Source organism: Ischnura elegans (assembly GCF_921293095.1).
Source record: "Ischnura elegans chromosome 13 unlocalized genomic scaffold, ioIscEleg1.1 SUPER_13_unloc_1, whole genome shotgun sequence".
Taxonomy (NCBI): domain Eukaryota; kingdom Metazoa; phylum Arthropoda; class Insecta; order Odonata; family Coenagrionidae; genus Ischnura; species Ischnura elegans.
Genome location: NW_025791657.1, coordinates 965,019 through 988,208, shown reverse-complemented (window position 1 = coordinate 988,208; position 23,190 = coordinate 965,019). Strand labels below are relative to the sequence as shown.

The window sequence follows — 23,190 nt, the reverse complement described above, 5'->3', positions numbered from 1 at the left end:
ATTCCACAGCATAAAATGCTTGAGCTAATGTTAGAAAACCTAAAACATTAAACATGAAAACCTATTTGGAAACACTGTAAAACAAAGGCTGAACGCACCAGTCAAATTCCACAGACATTGTACCATCTGATTATTATTTGCTCCGTTCCGTACACACCCTTCAAATTGGTAGCCCAAGAAAAATTAAGAATGCAATAAACCTGTCAGGCATGCATAGCATATAAAGAATTATCACAGGTTTTCCCAGTGTACAGTACTGTGTAACGTAAGTCGGGAATTCCACTGGGTCAGGTTATCAAATTCCATCTAACAATCAGCCAAAGTTTTGATGAACAAGTTGTCCATCGTCATCAGGGCACCTGGGCAACTGGTTCATAGAAAATTGAGTTGAAGAATCTGGCCCCGTGTAATTCCTGGGTAACCCTCTGCACACCATATCCTTAGCCAAGATTTTTAAGGCTGTTATGTAGGATAAGCATCTCAGTACCTAAAAATTGTATTTCCCAACAATGGTAACAACCAAGGTACAGGTAACTTATTAATACTAAGGTCATATTTAAACATTAACTACAACATAATTTAACATAATATATAAAATAAACTTGTTAACAACAATATTAATAGAATACTTTCACAAATTATGATGCATTTTTAAAACAGGATAGTGTTCATCTATTAAATTATTTACAGAAACAAATAATTTCATAAAAGGCATGAACAGGAATGAATCTTATCTATGTATTTAGCCATATATATTTGGGATGTAATCAATAAAAATTGATGTGAATATTAAATTTATATTCAAATATTAGAAAGTAGTATTTACAAATTAACTAATCAGCTATAGAAAAGATACATCACATCAAAATTCCTGATTTCTTTCTAATTTTACAATTTTGATGAAATTATTTTCATGGATAATTTTGGCGCACTAAAATTAATTTCTAATACTTTGCCAAATCTTGCCTTTGTGGCGCCATATCCGCCACAACACGCAGTAGAGAAAATTGGGAATATTCCAGGAACTCCCAAAGCAGCGTTCCACGTTTGCCGTAGTATATAAACAAGCGATCTCGGCCAACAATGATTCAGTTGGTTGAGTCTGTACTACGAAGTGAGAATAATTGATTCATAATGGAAATGACACAAGTTCGTCATTTAGCGTACAGAAGTATTATTCAGTGTAGTAAATCGCTACCCCTTCATTGTACCCACCATCTATTCATGTAAAATTAATTGAAAATAAACAACCAATTTCTCAAATGTTGCTAAGATGTTTTTAGTTGTACATAACCTTAGCCTCATAAGATCATAGTTAAACCTAAAGGAGAGGTCAGCAAACAGAAATATAATATGTTTGCATGCACTCGGGACTATATTTAACAACCGACCAACAAACTATTTTCAAGTTCTCTCACATTTTATTATTTAGCAGCATAGGTCAGGGAATTCTTTGTTCTTAAAACAAGGAGTATGGTAGAGGAGTTATTCCATGTCAAATCAACCAATATTTTGTCCAAATGACACTCAACAACTCAGATTTTCCTGAAACTTTCCATACTTCCTGGTATAATTAGAAATTGTGTACAATATTTGCCTCCAATTTTCAATTGTTAATGAAATATGAGCAATTGCCATTTGGGAGTGACCCCTTAAGTGCCGCAACGTGCAACACATGGTGATTTTTATTTTCATCCATAACTCCATTCCTGTGAGATGAAAAGGCAAGATTTTTTCCTAAAGCTAAGTGTCCCATAATGATCCCACGATTATCATTAAATATTCACTGCATGAAGCAATTCATGCAGTGAATATTGAATGCATGACCATGGCAAGTTTCAAGAAAATCCGAATCCGTGGGTGTCATGGCCTGGTTGATTTGAAATGGAATGACCAAGAGCCATGTGTGTGGATTACCGTTCTAAGTCGATAAATGGTGAATTTAAATCCCATTCTTCCTGAATATTATTGTCTAGTAAACACTAAGTTTTGCCAAAAGACGACATGTCTTCAGTCTTTGACACTGAAAAACCAACTGCAACATAAATAGCATCTTGCCAAGGGCTCACATATAGGGAAAAACCGTTTCAGGGAAATTAGACTTTTCCGTTTACCAAGGACGAGGGCCTTTCATGTACCCTTTTATTGTAGATTAACAAAATGTATGCTAAATTATCTTTTGATCGTTAATCGAAGTGCCTTTTTAGTTAATATTCGATTTAATGGCCACCGGCAGTTCTACAACATTATATTTCTCCATTTGCGTCACCAAGAAGTTAATGGATTACAATATAGAGTTTATCCTCAAAACTTCATACCATAACTATTTCAGTCCGCAAAATTTATCTTTTTAGATTCCTACTGTTGTCGACAAAAGCCGAAGAGTGTCACCTTTAACTGTGCCATACCCAGAGTCCTCTAGATTGCTCTCTCAACACTACTCTCTCATCATGTCGAGTCGTCGCATAGGCTTCCACTATGGCAACCACGACGTCCGCCATTTTCAGTGTAAATACTCCGTTTTCCCATAAGGAGATGTGGTAAAATTTCTTCGTTTTTTTGGTAAGCGAAGAATGTTGGTAATTTTCGAATAGGTGATATTGATTTTCGAAACCTTCAGTAACATAAGTACAAATTTTCTAGGCATGACAACAATGCAAACGGCGAAAATAAAGGTAAAACCAGGGCAAAGGCTAAACGTATTACGACCTGATCGAACCCTTGTTTTAATGGGTTGACACCCAATTGCGCTAAATAATCACTGAAAATACTATTAACGGAAACTCTTACCCTCAATAAAAAGGCTCTTTGCAAAATATGTACTGACACAAGCAATTCCGCCGCGAGTTTAATGACTGAAATCTGATAGTAGGACAGCGGGTAGATGGGCGTAACCAGCTGGAGACGGCCTTTCAGCGGCGTAGTGCGGTGGGATAGGACCCCCCTGTCCCCCGGACAATATGAAAACACAGTTACTTTGATTAATTTAAAAAACAAAATATTGAGAAATGACGAGTTTACAAAAGATTTCTTTGACAAATAGTTTTTTCGATCATTAACCCGAACGAAATTCCTGGCTACGCCCCCCCCCTTTGAAGCGAAAAGAAATTAAGCTCGTAACGAAAATTTTAAAGAAATTATTTTCGCATAAGACATGTAACAAATTTAAGTCATTCTCTTCATTGTATAGACCAATGAAACGCTGTCATAATTTACTTACAATTTTGGCTTCTTCATTCTTTGCAAAAATGTTACTACTTGAAAGACCACATGTCCTCCTTGCTTTGATCCTGGGTACCAATGGAGCAGCGAGGGGGGTTATGGGGGATAAATTCCTCCCCCAGAGATATTTTTAATTTTAATCCATTTTACTTAATTGGATTAATATTACTAATAGAATAGTGTAAGGACTAATTAAATATCCCTCAGAAAGCCATAAAACTCACCATTTATCTTAAATTTCGCCAATTTACTAATCTCGCACCGACCGCTTATCCTGGAGGGTATTCCGTTCCCCCACACACCCTGGTATTAGTTGCACCTAAACCCACCCCCCCCAGTCTTAAGTACTACCTGGGCCCCTGCAGGGTACTCACATGGATGGATGTGCTCAATACCAAATGCCAATGATAGAAACAGACAGAGGGCATATCTGTTCCAATGATAGTAGTATCCAGCGGTCTGGGGTCCTGATGGGGGGAATTCGGAGGTCTTCCTTGAAAAATTTTAGGGAACTGCATGCCCGAAAATAGACTTTGACAATTTTCTCGCTCTTAAATAGTAGATAAAGTTAATAAAAAAATACTATGAAAATTGAGAAAAATTAATAATTTATTATGGAGCTGATATCTCTTTAATGAATTTGTCCCAGAAACAGCACCGAAATCTAAAAAAAAGAAACTAAATACAATCTTTCCAAATAACCATTCCAAACCCACACAGCACATCGTTGCCAGAGGACGTCCGCTGCGCGTCCGCCGCGTCCTCTCAGTGTCCGCGGTTTTCAGGACAGCCAGAAGACATCCGCCGGCTGTCCTGGCCATCCGTCCGCACACTGTCCTATCTCGGATGTCCCGCGGACGTCCAGCTAGTGTCCCATTACGCAGAGTTAGTGAGTTGGTTTCCTCTTAAAACACTCACCTCCTCAGAGAGGAACACCAAGAGAAAGTCTCGAGATCCTCCTCCGAGTAGGGAGTATAGGAGAAGGGAGAAAGAAAAAAAACTCTCTCGTTTCTGAAGCCAGAATACTTCCTCCTGATCGAGGGAGAGGAAATTTTTCGTGGAGGAAGAGATATTTTGAGGATTATTTTAGGAAACCAAATGTAATCCTATTGTTGTAACTACGCTGTGTGGACTCTGGGAGGAAATTAGAAACTATTTAACGAAACAAAATTTTGACATTTTTACCGTTTCTATAGTTTAAGAACAACATAAATGAACGCTATTTTTAAGTTTTATATTGTTTAAAACAATTAATTAAATTTAAACAAAGTTAGCAACAATTTTAGTAACATTTACGAGCGTTAAAAATTTCTACATGCCTTACGGGTTAAACAACAACAATTGAACAAACTTATGACTCTCTACATTGTTTATAACAATTTTAAAGTTTAAACAAAATTAGCAACAATTTTAGCAACATTGAAAAAATTAAATTTCCGCATGTTGTACAGTTGAGAAGCGTTGGATGAACAATAAACAATACTCTTTCATGATTATAAAAATTACTTAAATTTAAACAAATTTAACAACTTTTACAAAAATTAACAATTCCCGCATTTTATACGGTTGAGAAACGTGGAATGAACAATGTACTCTTACTCTATTATGTTTATAACAATTACAATTGTTTAAACAAAGTTAGCAACAATTTTAGAAACATTTTCAAAATCTTACAATTTCATTAATTTACTCAGGTTAACCAACAACAAAAGAATGGTTAAGTGGAACTCTATATTGTTTATAATAATGTCTTAAGTTAAAATAATTAGCAACAATTTTAACAACATTTTCAAAGTAACAATGTCTTACGGTGTAAAGAATAGAAAATGAGCAGTGTTGTGGTGCTTTAAGTAGGTTCTGAATACCTTTAATGTTTAAACAATTTAGCAACAATTATAATGTTTATAACGGTATTAAACCATTATAGGTATGGTTTTACTAAGTTTACAACATATATGTGACATTTATCCTGTACAGTAGACTTACAGGTTGAAATAATTGCTTAATTGAATTGTTTTAATATGACCCGAAATTTTTTTCAACTTTTTTCATCCTCTTGATGAGATGCCTTCCTCTGTCCGGAGCTCTGCCATATGTGTGCCGCAGATACTTTTTGTGTATTGCTCTAGCTTTTTTGGAAGGAAACTCTTCTCGGAGGAAAGCCTTTTGATTCACACCTAGACACATGCTGGAGGAGAAAAAAAACTCAGGGAGTTCTTTTATTTCCTCTGAACAGAGTTCTCCTCCCAAGAGTCACGGAGGTAAGGAGTTGGGAGGAATCCCTCCTGAGCTCCTGACTTTCCTCCAAGGACTCCCAAACCCCCAAACCCTGCCCATTAGTACGAATGCTTTGAACAGTATGCAGGCAAATTCATATGCAGCGATAAAACTGTATCATATACGCCAAAATTTCCTAAACTCGTGAATTAACATATGACTCAGGCGTCCCTGCTAAGATTCGTATCCGGTGTGGGACTATTTTCTTTCTCGGGTGGTGCCTGGTGCCATAGCGCCAGCCACGATAGCCACCAATAGCCACCCAGAAAGAAAGCCCGCGGCCCCGCGGAATGATCTCAAGTGAAGAAGTGCAGTGCCGGCCGGCTGTTGTTTGAGAACATGTTGTTATTAATTACGTCTAAAGGATTACTACATCTACATTTAAAGGATTTTTGTCATAAAGTTGGTGAAAATTAGAGTTTCTGTGAACAGTGAAGTTTACGTTATTCTTTAATTTCATTCTGGACGTCTTGATAATTCACTCTGAATGTCGTAAAAAATCATCGCATAAAAGTGTTTACGAGCCACGCTACATATTTTTGCTGTGACAAAATTTTCGATTTACTGTAAACAAGTGCTAAATTTCTTAAATTTACGTCATTAATCTTTACACGCCTACTCACAAGCTCACCGCTTGTCTTCGGCTCCTGGCAACTTGAGAGAAATAACGGCAACCCACAGCTTGATGCGGGGGAAAAGATGTGTGTTGCCAATGGCTAAGTTTAAAATAATACGTTACCACTGGCAACAAGGGTCCCATGCATGTCCGGTAGATGAATTCCTTACGTTGGCAAAACTTACGCTGGGTAGCACATGTGCAGCAAGGGAGAACAGTTAAAAAACATCGAGGGAGAGGGGATACCCCAAGGCTACGGCTGCTCTGTGGCAGGGCAGTAAACACATTCGGCAAGAGAGATGCAGTGGAGTTATTAAGTTCGCTTGACCTGAGGGTACCGTCCAGTGTCAGTGGATCACACATGCAGCAAGAGAGTAGCAGTTCCACTTCATGAGGGGTAGGGGATACCCAAATGCTGCAGCAGCTATGTGGCAGGGCAGTAAACACATTCGCCAAGAGGGATGCAGTGGAGTCATAAAGTTGGCCTGGCCTGAGCATACCGTACGTCCATTTCAGTGCCAGTGGATCAAAAAAGCAGCGAGGGAGTACATTACTTGCGTGCACACGCTGTTCTTAGAGGGTGAGTACAGTTATGAAAAAAGATTTTTTGTTTTTCCGGCGAATAGTGAGGTTAACATATCTCGGGATTACCAGCGGGTTAGAACTACACATGCATTAAGTGAACCTAAGGGTGAAAAATTATTAGTTTTTCTTATTATCATACATTGTGAATAATGTTTGAGAAATACATAAACCTTCATAAAAATGGATATTTTTAAAACATTTTGTTGTCTGTTTTGTTTTGTTATTTTGAGTCTGAGCCTGAAACGTGTGCAGTAATTGGATTTCTAATCCGCTGGTAATCGCGAGAGAAGTTAACCTACAGTACTATTTTGACTTTAGTCTGAAACTGTGTTAAAGTTAATGTAACTTAATTCCCATCACCGATTGATTGGTCCTAGTTTTGCAATATAACATGTACAGGGTGTCAAGGAATTGTTCACTCTTAGTTATTTATATATAATGTCGCTAATGCTGAGGGTTGTAAAATTAATGTGAAGTCAGATCCTGATTTACCCTTATCGATTTTTATGCTGGCATTAGCATGTAACTCTGAATTTGACTATTGAAACAATTTCTCAAATCATGAGACATAAATTACTATTATTGATATCTAAAAGGCTGGATAGTTATTATCCTGATCGGCTAAATTAGGGCATCTATTCACAAGCCGTCCGCATTTGTGTACAATATATTAATTAGTCCACAGTTATCGCTCATGCTCAAACAGTAATTTTTACAACTTCAACAATAACTATTACAGGGAAATAAAAGGAAATAAATGAACTTTCCATTACATTAAGTTTACAGTGTTGTCTGTCTACGGTAATGGTATTTGGGAGAGGCGACCGATAGTTAAAGTCAGGAGTCAAGGGAAGGGTGGGAAGAAACCCGGCATCGGCATTAGCCTACTCCATACAAAGGGTGCCAAAGGGACTAGGCCTTACGTCCCCTTATTATATGAGGGGATATATGAGAAGCCAATGGGTACAAGTGATTTCTTTTTCTAAGTAGTGTTAGGAAAAGGAATTAGGCAAAGAAGACAAACAGGATCAACTATATTTATTTAGTAGTGCATTTAATTCTTCACTCTCTGTCAGCACAGAACAGAGACTCACTCGTACCCCTTAGCCACCTAGTTTTAGTGTATTACTTCTGCCAATTTCTGAAGTAACTGTATTTGAGAAAAAATATTGCTTGCACCCCTTGGCCTCTCACCCTTTCACAATACTGTGGTATTTTAACTTGAAACCCGTCGTATTACATTTGCTTAACGTCTTATCCGACCGAAGGAATACGGAACTTGAAGTATCCTACAAACAGCACTCCAGTAGGGATCGGGCTGCCTTTGAAAAATCTTCGCCACTGTTGGGATTTAAACCCAGACTATCTGGTTTAGAAGAAGTAGGGTAGCCAGATCGAGGGAGGGGGTCCAAAACCAGGGTGGAAAATTTTTGAATAACAGAGTAGTAAGTAGAGGGTTTTAAACTAAGGCATTCATGGGAGGAGGGAGTGAAGCTGAATCTCACCCAACCTCACTTGTGGTGAAGGCGGTTCTGGCAAGTGTCACATAATTTTTTCTGCAGGTAACAATGCAAAACGTTATTCTGCATAACAATCTCAGCTATATTAAAAAAATAATTAAAGAAAAGGTTTTTTAATAAATCCAACACTATGAAGCATAGATTCACGTATTTACACTGAAAATATGCATTTTGAATTACCTCACGTGAGGTTAATTATTTTTTTTTGTACATTTGTTTCTTAGAGAAATGCCTAAGGTTAACAAGCACCTCTCTGAGAGGCAACTCTTTAGAAGAGCAAGAACCTACAGGGAAATTGCCAAACAAATTTCAACCCCAGAAATGTTTGGTTTATCTGAAAGACTGAAGTCTGATGGAAATGGTCAATTGCAAGGAATTGCAGAATCATCCTCGGTCGTAGAAGAACACCACTCTCAAGATCCATCCATCGATGATGATGATGAATCCATCTCATCTCAAGAATCGATAGGGAGTGAACCTGAGGCACCCTGTTGTGCCAATGAACTTTCTCAATTTCATGGCCTGTCATTCCACCAAAAGTTGGCAGCTTGGGCTACAAACTGCAATATTCCTCATTCTTCCCTTAGGTCACTCTTAGGAATTTTGAGGAGCCACTCTTGTCATGTTATGTTGCCTAAGGACCCGCGAACATTGCTCCAAACCCCCAAATCTGTAAATTTAAGGGGTGTTCCTCCAGGGGAATATTGTCATATAGGGTTAGAGTATGCATTAAGAAAGGTATGTGAAAGTTTTGACAGTTACCCTGCTGAGCTTAAACTGATGGTGGGCATTGATGGATTGCCAATTTCGAAGAGTAGCGGGAGCCAACTTTGGCCTATTTTATGTAATGTTATCTGTGAAGGTAAAGCACTTGGGCCTTATATTATAGGATGCTATCATGGTCTTGAGAAGCCTAAATCACCTGTAAGTTTTCTTGATGACTTTGTGGAAGAGTTAAGAGGCCTGACTCTCTCTGGTATAGCAATAAATGGTCATGTGGTTACCATCAGATTACATGCCATCATATGTGATGCACCTGCAAGGTCATTTGTTACTGGCACTAAGGGCCATAGTGGATATTATGGATGTCCAAAATGTACTCAGGAAGGAGAATACATTCAGGGAAGAATTTGCTATCCATTAATGGAGTGTACAGAGAGGACAGATGAAAGTTTTGCCAATAAAGAGCAAGAAGATCACCATGTTGGACCATGTCCTTTTGATGCAATACCAAACTTTGGTATAGTTACTCAAATGCCATTTGATTATATGCATTTGATTTGTTTGGGGGTGGTTAGAAAGTTACTAAATTTGTGGACTAAGGCCAAAATTCCCATCCGTTTAGATAGTAAAGCCATTTGCAAAATATCTGACTTGTTATGCACTTTAAAACCTTTTATTCCAACTGAATTTGTTCGAAGGCCAAGACGTCTCCAAGAGCTAGATCGTTGGAAAGCCACTGAATTTAGGCAATTCCTCCTGTATACTGGCCCATTAGTTTTGAGAACTGAGCTGTCTTCATTAAAATACAAACATTTCATGACATTGCATGCTGCTGTTTCAATATTAGTGTCTCCACATCACTGCTTGGTTTATAATGAATATGCTAAGTCTTTGTTGAAGCATTTTGTACAAACATTTCCCATTTTATATGGTCCACAGTATGTTTCATATAATGTTCATGGCTTGCTGCACATAGGTGATGATGTTAAACGTTATGGTGCATTGGATTCATTCAGTGCATTTAGTTTTGAAAATTTTATGCAAACTTTGAAAAAAATGCTACGCAAATCTGAAAGACCACTCCAACAAATAGTGAAGCGATCACAAGAAATGTCACATAATAAAGCCACTGAAATTGTACCTATGGAAAAAAAATTTGAAAAGCAGCATGAAAATGGTCCTCTGACAAAAGATTGCCAAAATCCTCAGTACAAGAAAGTAATTATTCATGGCTTCACGTTGGATTCTGAGAGGGAATCGGATAATTGTTGCGGACTGGAGGATGGGACAGTAATACTTGTAAAAAATATTGCATTTGATAAAATGAAAGAATGTGTTGTAGTAGGATATAAGTTCCTCCATAAGAATAATTATTACACTATTCCTTGCCAATCCTCACTTATGGGAATATATTTTTGCAGTGGCTTTTCCCAATTGGAACATTGGCCGGTGAAGGCAATTCAAATGAAATTTATAAAGTTTCCCTTCAAGGATGGCTTTGTGGTTTTTAGCATGTTACATACGTACCGTGGTGTGAACTAGTTTTATTGCCAACTGATCTGTATGTTTGAAATGTCATTTTGAATGCTATGTTTCTGCCAAAAGTATCAATAAAAATATGTTACATAAATTATTGTTAAAATATGCTTAAAATGCTCAAAATTTAGTATGCTCTTGAACCTAACCCTTGATGACCCTGTTACTGACTCGCTACTTATTTCCCAACACCATTGTTGATAAGGAATCTAACGCTCTTTAAAATTAGATTACATTAATTAAAATGATGTTAAAATGGTATCAAAGGAGTTACATATATTTTAGATGTTAGAAGCTTATAAACATAAAATTTTATAAGGGTTGAGGACATAGGCTTACCTACTCTAATTTATAAATATCCATCTTTTAAAACTTGGAACAACCCTATAGAATGGAACAAGGATAATATTTTAGTTGGACATCAAAAACCTTACCTAATTGCAATGATATTTGCAATGCTACCCAAGCAATCTGTTATAATTTGAGGTTTGCTTGGATTTGAATTTTTATTCTAAAGCCATTAAAATAGACTCAGAAACTTATAATTCATACCGTGCCTTTGAATGTAATCACAGCATTAGGCAGCTGAAGTGGTGGTTAAAAATTATTTTCTGTCTTCCAGTGAAATATGGATGGAAATTTCTGCATAGCCATTTTCCTGGCGACAAATGATGTGGCAGTGGTACCATCATGTTGGACAGAGAAAGGGAAATGTGCGTGGCCCCCGTATAAAACGGACGAAAGAATCAAAAAGGCCGTTGTTAATGAAGTGGTAGTAAGTAGGTGATGGCTGGTCCTGGCATTCAGTTCGCATTTTGGGTACATATGGTTAGTAATATCATACAAGGTATTATTATATTGTCATTGAAATTTGACCTCTTATATTCTATTTCATCTTTGATGATTCATTTTTTTTTTAATTTTCTGAAGGCTATTTGCATAGAGGTGTTTACATATGCTTAAAATATAATCTTCATGATGATAAAAATTCTTGTTCATTACCTTCCTTTTATATTTCTCAAGGCATGCATGATGTTTCACCATTTACAAAATCATCGGTCATGATGTGCATCAGTATCAGATAATTCTTCATAAGATGTGGCAAGTTTTTGTTGATTATTTCCTGTATTTTTCCTTGAAGATACGTATGCAGATGCAAGAGGGAAACTAAGGCAGGCAGAAGAAACATCTGACATCAATTCCGATGCCTGCTCAGGAAAGAGGAAGCGAAGGAGAGTAAGAAAATTTTCAAGTTCCTCAGAGTCAGATATATATCCTGACGATGCTCAGGAAGACATGAGGGAAAACCTCCCAAAGCTCCCTCCACCTCCTGCCGATGCAATGTGCCGAAAAACCCTAAGGACATCAACCCCAATGCCATTGGAAGATGACATGCAATCCCATAGTACCTTGCCTATGGAAGAAAAATCTAAAGTCTATGATCTGAGCTATTCAGATGAAGGTAAATACCATTTCATGCCAGATGGCATGCTTGGGTGGTAATTTTTCAACTTTCCAATAAATGTCCCTCTCTTGCTCAACTTTTAATTAAGACTTTTCTTTTGTGAATTATATAATCATGTGAGAAGTAATGAACATACATTATTTTGACAGATTTTAAAAAGCATGTAACACGGCAGCTTTCAATGCTGAGAAGCATGGTAGCCCTCAACAGAGAGTTGTTGGAGTCTGTTTTAAAGCAGTTGACTGATATTAAGGCACAGCAGAACGGAGGTTGCTCTGAAGTTACTGATTCTTCCCCTTCTATGGAGAACTTCCTAAATATATCCACAGAGGATGAGTTGAGGGCTGTGGAGGAGGAATTGAAAAATGAATTTTTTGCAGATAAGATGGTAGGTAATTCCAAAATATTTAACATTCATAATTAATGTTTCAATGATGTGTTGGCTGTATTAACAATGCACATATTAAGTTACTACTCTTCTTTAACAGGTGGACTACTTGGGGAAAATAGGTGGAAATTCTGTCTCAGATGCCACCAGGCGAACAATGAGAAGGATATTTGATGATAATATGGCTTCAGGATTCAGCTTATCTGGTGCTGGCACTAAGAGATCATTCATGGGCCTTAGATTGGGAAGAATTGTTATCCGTAAGCACAGTGTCATTGACTTTCTATTCATTGATGTCGAGCTTCTACATGGAAAAAAGTATCCTCTCATCCATGGTTTCTAAATGCTCATTATATGTATAGAATGGACAACGAGGCAAGGGCCCTGGTTAAAAATTGAATAGAAAAAGTAAAATTAGAAAGTAGAATGCTAAGTCATAATTTTTCATTCTTTAATTCACATTTTCCTGAAAAATTTCTCTCAAAGATTTGCAAAGAGAACATTAAAGGCCATCGGTAAATTTTAGTCATTCATTTATAAATAGCTATAGCCTGGCATAAATACATAATCTTATATGTCAGTGTAATTTCTTTACTGATTAATGCCCTTTTTGTCAATTCAATCAGAAAAGAGTTGAGTGTATGAAGTATACTCTGTCATCATAATCATTATAAGAATTTCTGCTCAAAGTGGCAAAATTATACAAAGCGCCAAGTTATACTTCTTAATTCTAGTCTCCACCATGACCTAATGTCTTTCTCTCCCAGTAATTTCTCTGCATTGAGCCTTTTACTCCCTACATGGACAACCTACTCCAATTCCATGTGAAATTCTTCTTCTATTTCTCTCTATTTGCCTTATGCAACATACTGCCCCTAAAAACCCCCCTTCAATCCCACTTCATCTCATAGTGCTGTATTTCTCCGAATATAGTCCCCCCCTAAATTTTTAGGCCTCAGTTTCAGGAAAAAATTTAAAAAACATGCTTGAATATACTCCCCCCTTTAATTTTACCGTGGGCATTTTTGGAAAAAAAAGTGGGGACCATATTCAGATAAATACAGTTTGCTCTCCATCCACTTAAACTTCCTCCTTTAAATTTTCTAGTTTCTTTTCCTCCTATACCATATTCAGCTCTTCTGCATTAGTCTTCCTTTATACCCAGCTTACGTAACAATTTTCTTTACCTCCACAATTCACTCTAGTGTAGTCATAATCTTCAAGCAGAGACCAATTGTTCAGAAATATTATCCTCCATTTGAATGCTTTTTCCAATCTCTTCTTCGAGACCTCCTCTTAGCTGTCTGGCAAGGATGGATCAAAGATTTTATTCTAGATGATGCACTAGGGTCTAACAGTCAAACAGTCTTCTCATATTTGGGATCAAAATCTATGTGCAACAATTGCTCTATGGAAAATGTTCTTTATTACAATATATAAATTACTAACATAATAATATTTTTCTTTATTCTCAAAATCTTTTCTTTTTTAAGAAGAAGAAACGTTAAAAGAAAAGTTTGTAAAATGTATGCAACCTAAAATGGACAGTTTTCCTAATTTTGAAACCTTAAGAATGTTAAACACAATACTAAAAGACTGTAGTGTCCTGTCTTATGTAATCTGCTTGTTACCTACAAGAGATGATTTCTTGCTACAATGAAATGTTTATATACTTCATTATTACAGGAGCAGTGCAGGAGAGCAAGGCAGCCCCTGAAAAGGATGTGGAGGTTGCCATCCAAAGCTGGCTAAGGCACGCCAAGGAGAGGTTACAGGGGAAGAAGAAAGTTTAAATCATATGTAGTTTCTGGCATTGTACTATTTTAAGAAGGCAAATAAATATTGTGCATGAAATTGATGCCTTATTTATTTAAATTCTTGTCTGGACCTATTATTTATTAGTATCGAACAAAATGCAATCCTAACCTAAACGTGTCCTGAAGGTGTCCGGAGCGGACAATTTCAGGTCGTCCATAGGCCACCTTTTTTACTGACATGCGGACTTGCAGCGGACATCATTTGGTATGAATTGGGATGTCCGTAGGATGTCCATAGGCCACTTGGCGGACAATCACCGGATGTCCGAAAGGTGTCCGTGTGCTGTGTGGGAATCAGCACTTGCAGTTTTTTTTTACCTTCTGGACACCTAACTCACTTCATTTAATTTACAATGAGTATGCAGTAAAGAAAGCAACCAATGAACACAAAACTTTTTATAATTACAAAAAATATTGGTGCAAGTAACCTAAGTAATGAATATCTTTTTTTAATTACACCTTTAATATCCCCTCAAGATGGAGCGGGGCCCCCTAAGCTTGGGTGACTCAGAGATTGCCAACCTGGCCAGTCCGCCCTTGTACCCAAATAGCAATGCAAGCCAGAATCAGGCTTGCAGCAACCTAGAATAAAAACAAACTTGAATCACGGTTTAACAACTTGCTTATTATCATCCCTATGCAAGCCCTTCCACTGTTTACTGCATCACTAATTGAAAAAAAATTTAATAACTACAAGCCTAGGTGAACCACTGGGGTCTTTTCCTGGGAAATAAGTCCTTGGAATAGAGAACACATAGCAAAAGAAAACAATTCTAAAATGAACATCCATACAATTCCATGAAAAGTAAAAGTAGAACAAAATCTAACAGGGGATCATGTCAGACCATTCTCAAAAAACCTAGTACGTACACTAAGATGCACTCTTGCAATTAAATCAACATAAAAAAATTGTGGGATACAATGAATGAACGCCTAATAACACAACATAGCTCCGTGAACAGTTAATTGTGATTAATAACAGCAGTAGGTAATACTTAACTAGACATATAAAATTAACTTCTACAATCTGAGTTGACACAAGGGTACTAACTTTCAAATTCCAAGCAGACGCATTTGGTAAAAAATTTATTTATGACTGAAATAGAGATCATTTCTCCCATAATATCCCAATCCCAGATAATATATTCGTGATTATAAGCAATTCCCATCTCTGCTTAAGGTGAAATGAAGTGAAACATAAGATAAATAAAGAAGAACCTAAGTGCTCATATTAAGGCCAAAATCCTAATATATACCGGGGCACTAATGTAGGAATAAAATTCAATCTATATATGACATGAACTATTTTGCTATTAATCCAAAAAAGATTACTGAAGTCTTTTATGACCAGGACACAACTCCTGTAATGGCATGCCCATGCATTTTGTAACAAAACACTCAAAAGTATATGATAAGATATGGAAATAAGTCTTCCTTCTTAGTTAGCTTCAAGTCAGCTAGATTGATACATATGACTTTTGTCAACAGCAGGCTCCTCATTTAGTCCACTCTTGTCTCAATTCAATTCCGTGAAAGATTTACAACAGGACATCTGTTAGCCTAACTGAAATATGCCATGGAATAAAATACAATTTCCATACACTTAGGTATCAATATCCTTAAATTGGAGATTAATGTGAATGACATCCATATCTTAGTAGTCATTTTTTACATCCTCATCATATGCTTAGGATAATTAACATAATTATAGAATGATTTCCATACGTCTGCATAATAGTTACAAAAATTTAACATGCACGAATCACCTAAGTTTATTCATGTGTCCTTTGATGTGATCTCATGTGTTCTCTCTAAACAAGTGGACTAGTAGTAGTACTGTATGGGAATAAATGTGAAAAATGGCTCTTAATCTTGACAATATGTTAAGCAAAGGTAAATAAATTTTTTAAAGACCGAACCTTGCACCTTTTAGAAGTGATGTAAGAATCTTTCTCTCACTTGAAAATTCATTAAAATCTTAGGTAAGAAGTGTTCTTGGAAATCATTCCTGCAAATTAAGGATTTCTAAGGATATTTAAACCAGAAAGCTCTGATACTAGGTGGTAAATTATAATAAACTTTGCTCTTTTTATGCCAAAATAATGAAATATCTGATATAACAGTTGATTTTATATCTCTATATAAGACAACTTAATGCAAACATGTTTCACTAGAATGTGTAAAGCCGTCAACAATCCACATTAACCACGACTCAACTGGTAGATAACCAAGTATTCATGGTATAAACATTATACATATTGGTAATGATAAAATGTGTATATGCCAAAGAGGGATATATGCAATAAGAACTGATTAGTCATCGTATCAACACACAACAAACAAAGAGGGAAAAACCACTTAACCAGGCCAAATATACCTATGTCAGAGCATTAGAATAAAGGTGCTTCCATGCTATTGAATAGATTGAGAATTCCATATCAGCAACTCATCTTCAAATTTGATGTAAAGAACTCAAAAATGTAACCACTTATGTGAATTACCAGAGTAAAGCAATGGAACAGGTAGTTAAGAGGTAATCATATAAAAAATTACTCTTGTATAAAATACATCAAGGCCAGGTAAACACTGACAGAGGTGATGCTCTAATAACTAGCTATGTGGAGCAACATCAAACACTTGCTCATAAATAAATAATACAGATGACACCCCATGGAATCAGTTTTAACATAATAGAAGTTCAATATGATTTAGACTGAGCGTTGAACTTGAATATAGAAAAAACAAACAACAAGTTAGAAAATTTATGAAAAAATACATTTTGCTACTCCAGATATATTCTCTCATTAAGCAAAATACATGGTGACACCACAATGCCAATGCAGAAGATGATTGCTGTGAATATAACGCTGCACATGCTTCTTCTGCTTAGGTTATTTGGACATGAAATGCAGTAATTGTATCTTATCATTGTAGAAGTCGTTCCATTATATAGCCATCAATTCCAAACATGATACAACAGGCAGCATTGAATCTGGAACAAAGGAATAATCTTGGTGACATCAACTGAGTGAACTTGAGTAACATATAACAATAAAACAAATCACCACTGGTATTCACATAACATGCATTTCAATTTAATGCACAATATATGCACTGCAGAACACCTTGGTAAGAGGACTATCCACTTAGAAAATAAAAAAGCTAATCCATACAATATTATGGGCCAAATTCAGTACCAAAATATTCTTAAGCACTCCATTTAGGAGGATCTGAATTCAAGATATTGCCCACCCTGTTCCTCTAAATGATGCAACAAGATGATGAGCCCAGATATGAAGAAACATTTATGCACATTATTGAATAAGACACTCAAGTTTAATACAATAGAAGCATAATTATAATAGCATCCAAAGTATATTAATCAAGAAACGATACTGAATTTCAAAGTGTCAGAATGACTTTAGCAAACACGATGGTAGTTCTCAAATCAGACAGTCACCAAAACAGCTTAACATAAGAGCAACCAGTGACTCCATTTAATTACTCCAGAAGTATTTTGAAAACATTTTTTCAATGTAAAGAAGCAATTTGGATGCTATGGAAGTAATGCAAACTGGTATAACTGAAAAATTGTCAGAATATAAGCAAAGCAATGTGAAATAAAAGAACTTGCAATACATATACTCGTAGTTTAATCTTACATTCAAGAAAACTTGTCAATTTGAGAAGCTACCTTATTTGATAGATGATAAGCATTAGCAAAGACTGCATGCTTATTTTACAACAAATGTGCTGATTTCTCAAAATATATAATAGATGAATGAGAATGTTAACAAATACGTCATTTAAAAATAAACACATGTAGTCATATCTCAGCAAAATACCAAGTCCAGGTGACATGTATGGAAGATAGGAAAGAATTGACTTACACCACCTAAAGACAATAAAATGAGGCATAATAGAAACAGACAAACTATGTACAAGAGATTTTAGAAGTCCATGACTCAGGGTAATATAGGTGCTTATGACATGAATAAACACACAAATAAAGACATGCTCAATATCTCCAGCCCATAAGACTGCATGTAGTCTTCAAAAAACACTTAACCTATCCTAGAAACAAGACCTTGGATTCATCCAGCCTTCGACTATGCCAAACATGAATTACACACAGGTGATTTTTTCCAAGGAAAACTATCGAGAAACCACTGGTCAATGATTTTGGTTTCAAACAAAAAATTTGCATCATTTCACATTTTAATATAGCATTGAAGTACTCTCTCAAAGAAGTAAACAAATAGGACTTTAACAATGAAAATAGCAATGAGGTACTTCTTAATTAATTACTAAAAAGTCCTCTTTATTTTCTTCCTTTAGCCGCAGTAAGTTCAAATATGGTATCACAAAATGAAGGTAGTTTCAAAATCATTTGAATTGTCAATATCAGCAATGTTTTTGATTTGTAAATTAGTTCACAGACCCCAAGAATACAATGAAGCTAAGAAGGGAAAGTAGAGATATCACTTGCTTGTGCATGCTTGCCACTTCTTACTTTGTACAAACTTGAACCAATAATTAAAGAGTATGTTTAATTACCACTTCCTTTTAATAATAATACTTCAGGCAGCGCCTGACACCGAGAACCTAAACTATTGAATGGACGATGAGGATACATACATGCTTTGTTGATGCCATTCCCTAATAAATGCCCTGGCATCACTATATCAATCCACCAGTTGTTTGTAAGAAACATTTCCAATGAACCCATTTATAAAGGGATCGATAGTACTTGTACAATCATATTTTTACAGCCTAGAGCTAATAGGTAATTGTTTCTCAGGCTGGTTAATAATCTAAACAGGACAGCCGTTCGCGCTACTTTTGAATAATTTCATAAGTTAATCGTCATAAGAAGAGATAAGTGGGCAGTGAAACTTGTGCTATCTGTTGAACGTAGGTATGTGGGTTACAGCAAAGGACGATGGAATTGAAAATGCTACTCAAGATGAACAAAAGAAAACAAAGCCCAACAACCAGATGACTGATAGACAATAACCCAATTGAACGGTGCCACAATACTTCGTTATCACCAATAATAATACCGTTCATCACAATGCACTGACACTGATAACATCATAAACACACTCTCTCAGCAAATGCCAATAGTATGAATAACAGAACAACCTTAATACGTACATACCACACTCGATGGCTCTTCAACTTCAGCAAAGGAAAAGACTTTCAATTCAAGACCGGCAATCGAATATCAGAGGTCTCCTCATGGTGTAATAGGCTTCAGACGATTCGCGACGCCGAAAATCGTCGGAACATCATTGGGCTTTTAATATTTTCCAGCCTCTCTTCCGAGCGGATTCAAATTTTGATTCGTATAAGTGCACCTGTGGAAAGGAAAACTCGCAGGAAAATGTTTTCATAATGATTAAATGGCTAAATAAATACATGCATGTAATATATGTTGACTATAATATTAATTAAGGAAGGTTTCGCGGCTTATATAAATCGCATGTAATTACAAGGTGTAAAATCCAAAATGGATTCGAATGCAATTACCTACAAACATTCGTTACCAACAACATATAGTTCCAAAAGGGACATGAATATTACATGATTTCAGTAAGTCTTTAATGAAAACTGGTATCATTGATTGTATCACACGTAAAGTTCCTCACGATATTTCAAACGTGAAAGCACTTATTTGTTACAGGTATAACTTTCAAGGACACTTACAAGTATAACTTTCACGGGACGAAATAATAACAACTTACCGCATTCCATTGTGTGAATAAGTTGCGTATTCTAGTTTATTGTTTAAATTAATTAATTGAATGTAGCACGGGTTAATTGTATCAGTATTACGACACTATCAAAGTTTAAAAACCATTGACACAAATAACCTTAAACCTATACATGAAAAACTCTCAACAATAGCAGGAATTATTATGCACTCTTTTCTGTTTACATTACGTATACAACGTAAAACTGATTGGCAAAGGTATTAATCTTTGAAGTAAATCACAGCCTTTCATCAAATTATGCCGAAACTAAGTAAGAACTTGATCTTCATATGAATACTTACCCAATACATTGAATTACATCAACTTCTAACTCACCTCACAAATAGTGGAAGACGGCTATGGTTGCCACTCATCCATCCCCAACATTTGTAGCCATTTAGCCCTTACCTGAGGATTACAAGGAAAAACAAAAGCGCGGAACACATCCCCACAACTAATGGAACAGTTTGGTGCAGAAGAACCGCCCATCTCTCTTATTTATCAATTACAAAAATGTAAAAAACTGCACCAACTCGACGTTACGCCTATGCTACAACACAGGCCGCCATTAATGATGAGAGTGAAGATGGCAGACTGCGACGACTCAACTTCGTAGTTATTATATGGCAATATAGAGGACTCTGGGTAAAAGGCAGGTCCAGAGTCCTCTAGATTGCTCTCTCAACACTACTCTCTCATCAGAGTCGTTCCGAATGGAGGAAGAGATAACCTCACAGGCATACCTACGTCACAGAAAATGGCGGCGGGCGCCAAACATATTCAAAATGAAATGCTGTACAAGTATGATGCCGTAAAAGATAGAAAGGAATGATTAAAAACCGTGGGACGTACATGTTTTTAATTTTATAAAAGAAAATATAGAATTATCGCACACATTTTGAAGTCCTACTCATTAAAAGCCGAAACATAGGAAGGGTAACCTTAAAGGAATACCGCAGTCTTCAATGCATACCTGTAATGCAATCCTAATAATGGACAATTTAAGAAAAAATTATAATTGTTAGCGTACGGATAACCTGTAGGCATACTTCAGTCTCTAATTTGAACATGACAATCAATTCATAGATTGCAAAATCTATTAAGAACTTAGGCGTTGAAGACGGGATAACCATCGGGCATACCTCTGTCTGTAATGCAAACACGACAAACAATGCACAATAAATATCAAAATTCCAGTTATCGGACGAAAGATAACCTTCAGATATATTACAGTCTTTCACGTAAATGTGCAAAACTATCCTAATAATGGACAATTTATGTAAAATAGTTGTTATCGGAGTAGGGATAACTTTCAGGCATACCTCGGTCTCTAGTGTAAACATGACAAATTATGGACATTTAACATCAAAATTTCAACTTTTGGTTAATAATTACTTTCCGTAATACCTAAGTCTTTAATATAAATGCGCAAAACTATCCTAATATTGGACAATTTATGTAAAATAGTTGTTATCGGAGTAGGGATAACTTTCAGGCATACCTCTGTCTCTACTGTAAACATGACTAACTATGGACAATTATTATAAAAATTTCAACTTTTGGTTGATAATTACTTTCCGTAATACCTAAGTCTTTAATATAAATGCGCAAAACTATCCTAATATTGGACAATTTATGTAAAATAGTTGTTATCGGAGTAGGGATAACTTTCAGGCATACCTCTGTCTCTACTGTAAACATGACTAACTATGGACAATTATTATAAAAATTTCAACTTTTGGTTGATAATTACTTTCCGTAATACCTAAGTCTTTAATATAAATGCGCAAAACTATCCTAATATTGGACAATTTATGTAAAATAGTTGTTATCGGAGTAGGGATAACTTTCAGGCATACCTCTGTCTCTACTGTAAACATGACTAACTATGGACAATTATTATAAAAATTCTAGCTTTTGGTCGAAAGATAACTTTCTGGAAAAGCTTAGCCATTAATATAAATGTGAAAAACTATCCTAAGAATGGACAATTTATCTAAAATTATAATTATTGTAGTAGGGATAACTTTCAGGCATACCTCTGTCTCTACTGTAAACATGACTAACTATGGACAGTTATTATAAAAAATTCTAGCTTTTGGTTGATAGATAACTTTCTGGAAAAACTTAGCCATTAATATAAATGTGAAAAACTATCCTAAGAATGGACAATTTATGTACAATTATAATTATTGGAGTAGGGATAACCGTCAGGCATACCCTGATAAAAATAAACTCCCCCATGATGGGTAAAGGAAAGGTAAAGGAATGGTAGTAGCCATCATATGGTGGGTAGTTACCCTTGTACAAACCACGCCCTACTTTCTGAGGAGGGTAAGGGAAGGAAAGAACAAACCTTCGTCTACACCTCCTGAAAACTCCCTCGCTTACCATCCGTCTGTACTGCATTAAGGGTAAGGTAAGGGATAGGCCTATACTTCATCCTCCCTTCCTATTGGCACTCCTTCACTTACCATTCCTCTATCCTTTGTCCAAGATGTATTATGGGTTACGGAAGGGTAGGCCTATACTTCGTCCACCCTTCCTTGGAACTCCTTCCCTTACCATCCGTCTACCCTTCCTCTACAAGCCATTAAGAGCAAGGGAAGTGTAGGGCTATCCTTCGTCTACCATTCCTTGGAACTCCTTCCCATACCATCCGTCAATCCTTCCTCTAACTCAATTAATGGAATGGCAAGTGTAGGAATATCCTTCGTCTACCTTTCCTTGGGACTTGGCATTTATTTCTGAGGAAAATATAGCCTGAAAATGTCTCCTCAGCTACATTCACCAGCTAAAGAGTATTGAGTTCTGTACAAGAACATAAGCAGTCTTTGAAAGCAAAGATGGATGGGCTGCACAACTTATCTTTAAAAGTCTCCTAAGGAAAGCAATAATATATACTCAACAGTTTCTATAAGTGTGTGAAAAAAGCTCATTCAGAAGAGCTTTCATTCACATTATTAGGATGTAACCTATTTGTGTGGCTGACAATGTGACATCCTGGGAGTGATGTTCGGTATTTGAATGCCGATGTTATTTTCTGAAAAGAAATAGGTATGGTAGAAAAAAGTCACTGCTTTCTTCCACATAGGTCCAGGTGCAAAAGATATTCTCAAAGATTTTGTACTATAAATCCCATTGAGAAACTCCAGCACATAAGTACCTTGAAAGCCGAGGTCGTTAAGGCGCTACTTCAGCATCCCCCAATATGTGAGTCCTGGGTTTTAATACCACATGAAGGCTAACTTTTCTCTGTCTCATAATTTTAGAAATCACTGTTAC

General features: G+C 36.3%; 1 protein-coding gene across 1 annotated transcript; it reads left to right on the top strand.

The window, feature by feature from the left end:
- Positions 1-4,703: 4,703 nt before the first annotated feature.
- On the top strand, positions 4,704-15,615 carry LOC124172471. Its single transcript, XM_046551910.1, has 7 exons — positions 4,704-6,695; positions 11,102-11,307; positions 11,621-11,941; positions 12,094-12,332; positions 12,433-12,592; positions 14,019-14,056; positions 15,592-15,615. Exons 3-7 carry the CDS (start codon positions 11,776-11,778, stop codon positions 15,613-15,615), a joined length of 627 nt encoding a protein of 208 aa, XP_046407866.1. The 5' UTR covers positions 4,704-6,695; positions 11,102-11,307; positions 11,621-11,775.
- Positions 15,616-23,190: the final 7,575 nt, after the last annotated feature.

Excerpts from the sequence above, each read along its gene's own strand:
- LOC124172471 (XM_046551910.1), top strand. The coding sequence starts at position 11,776 with ATGAGGGAAAACCTCCCAAAGCTCCCTCCACCTCCTGCCGATGCAATG. Across the intron at positions 11,942-12,093 it reads TCTGAGCTATTCAGATGAAG|ATTTTAAAAAGCATGTAACA; the intron begins GTAAATACCATT and ends TTATTTTGACAG. Across the intron at positions 12,593-14,018 it reads ATTGGGAAGAATTGTTATCC|GAGCAGTGCAGGAGAGCAAG; the intron begins GTAAGCACAGTG and ends TCATTATTACAG.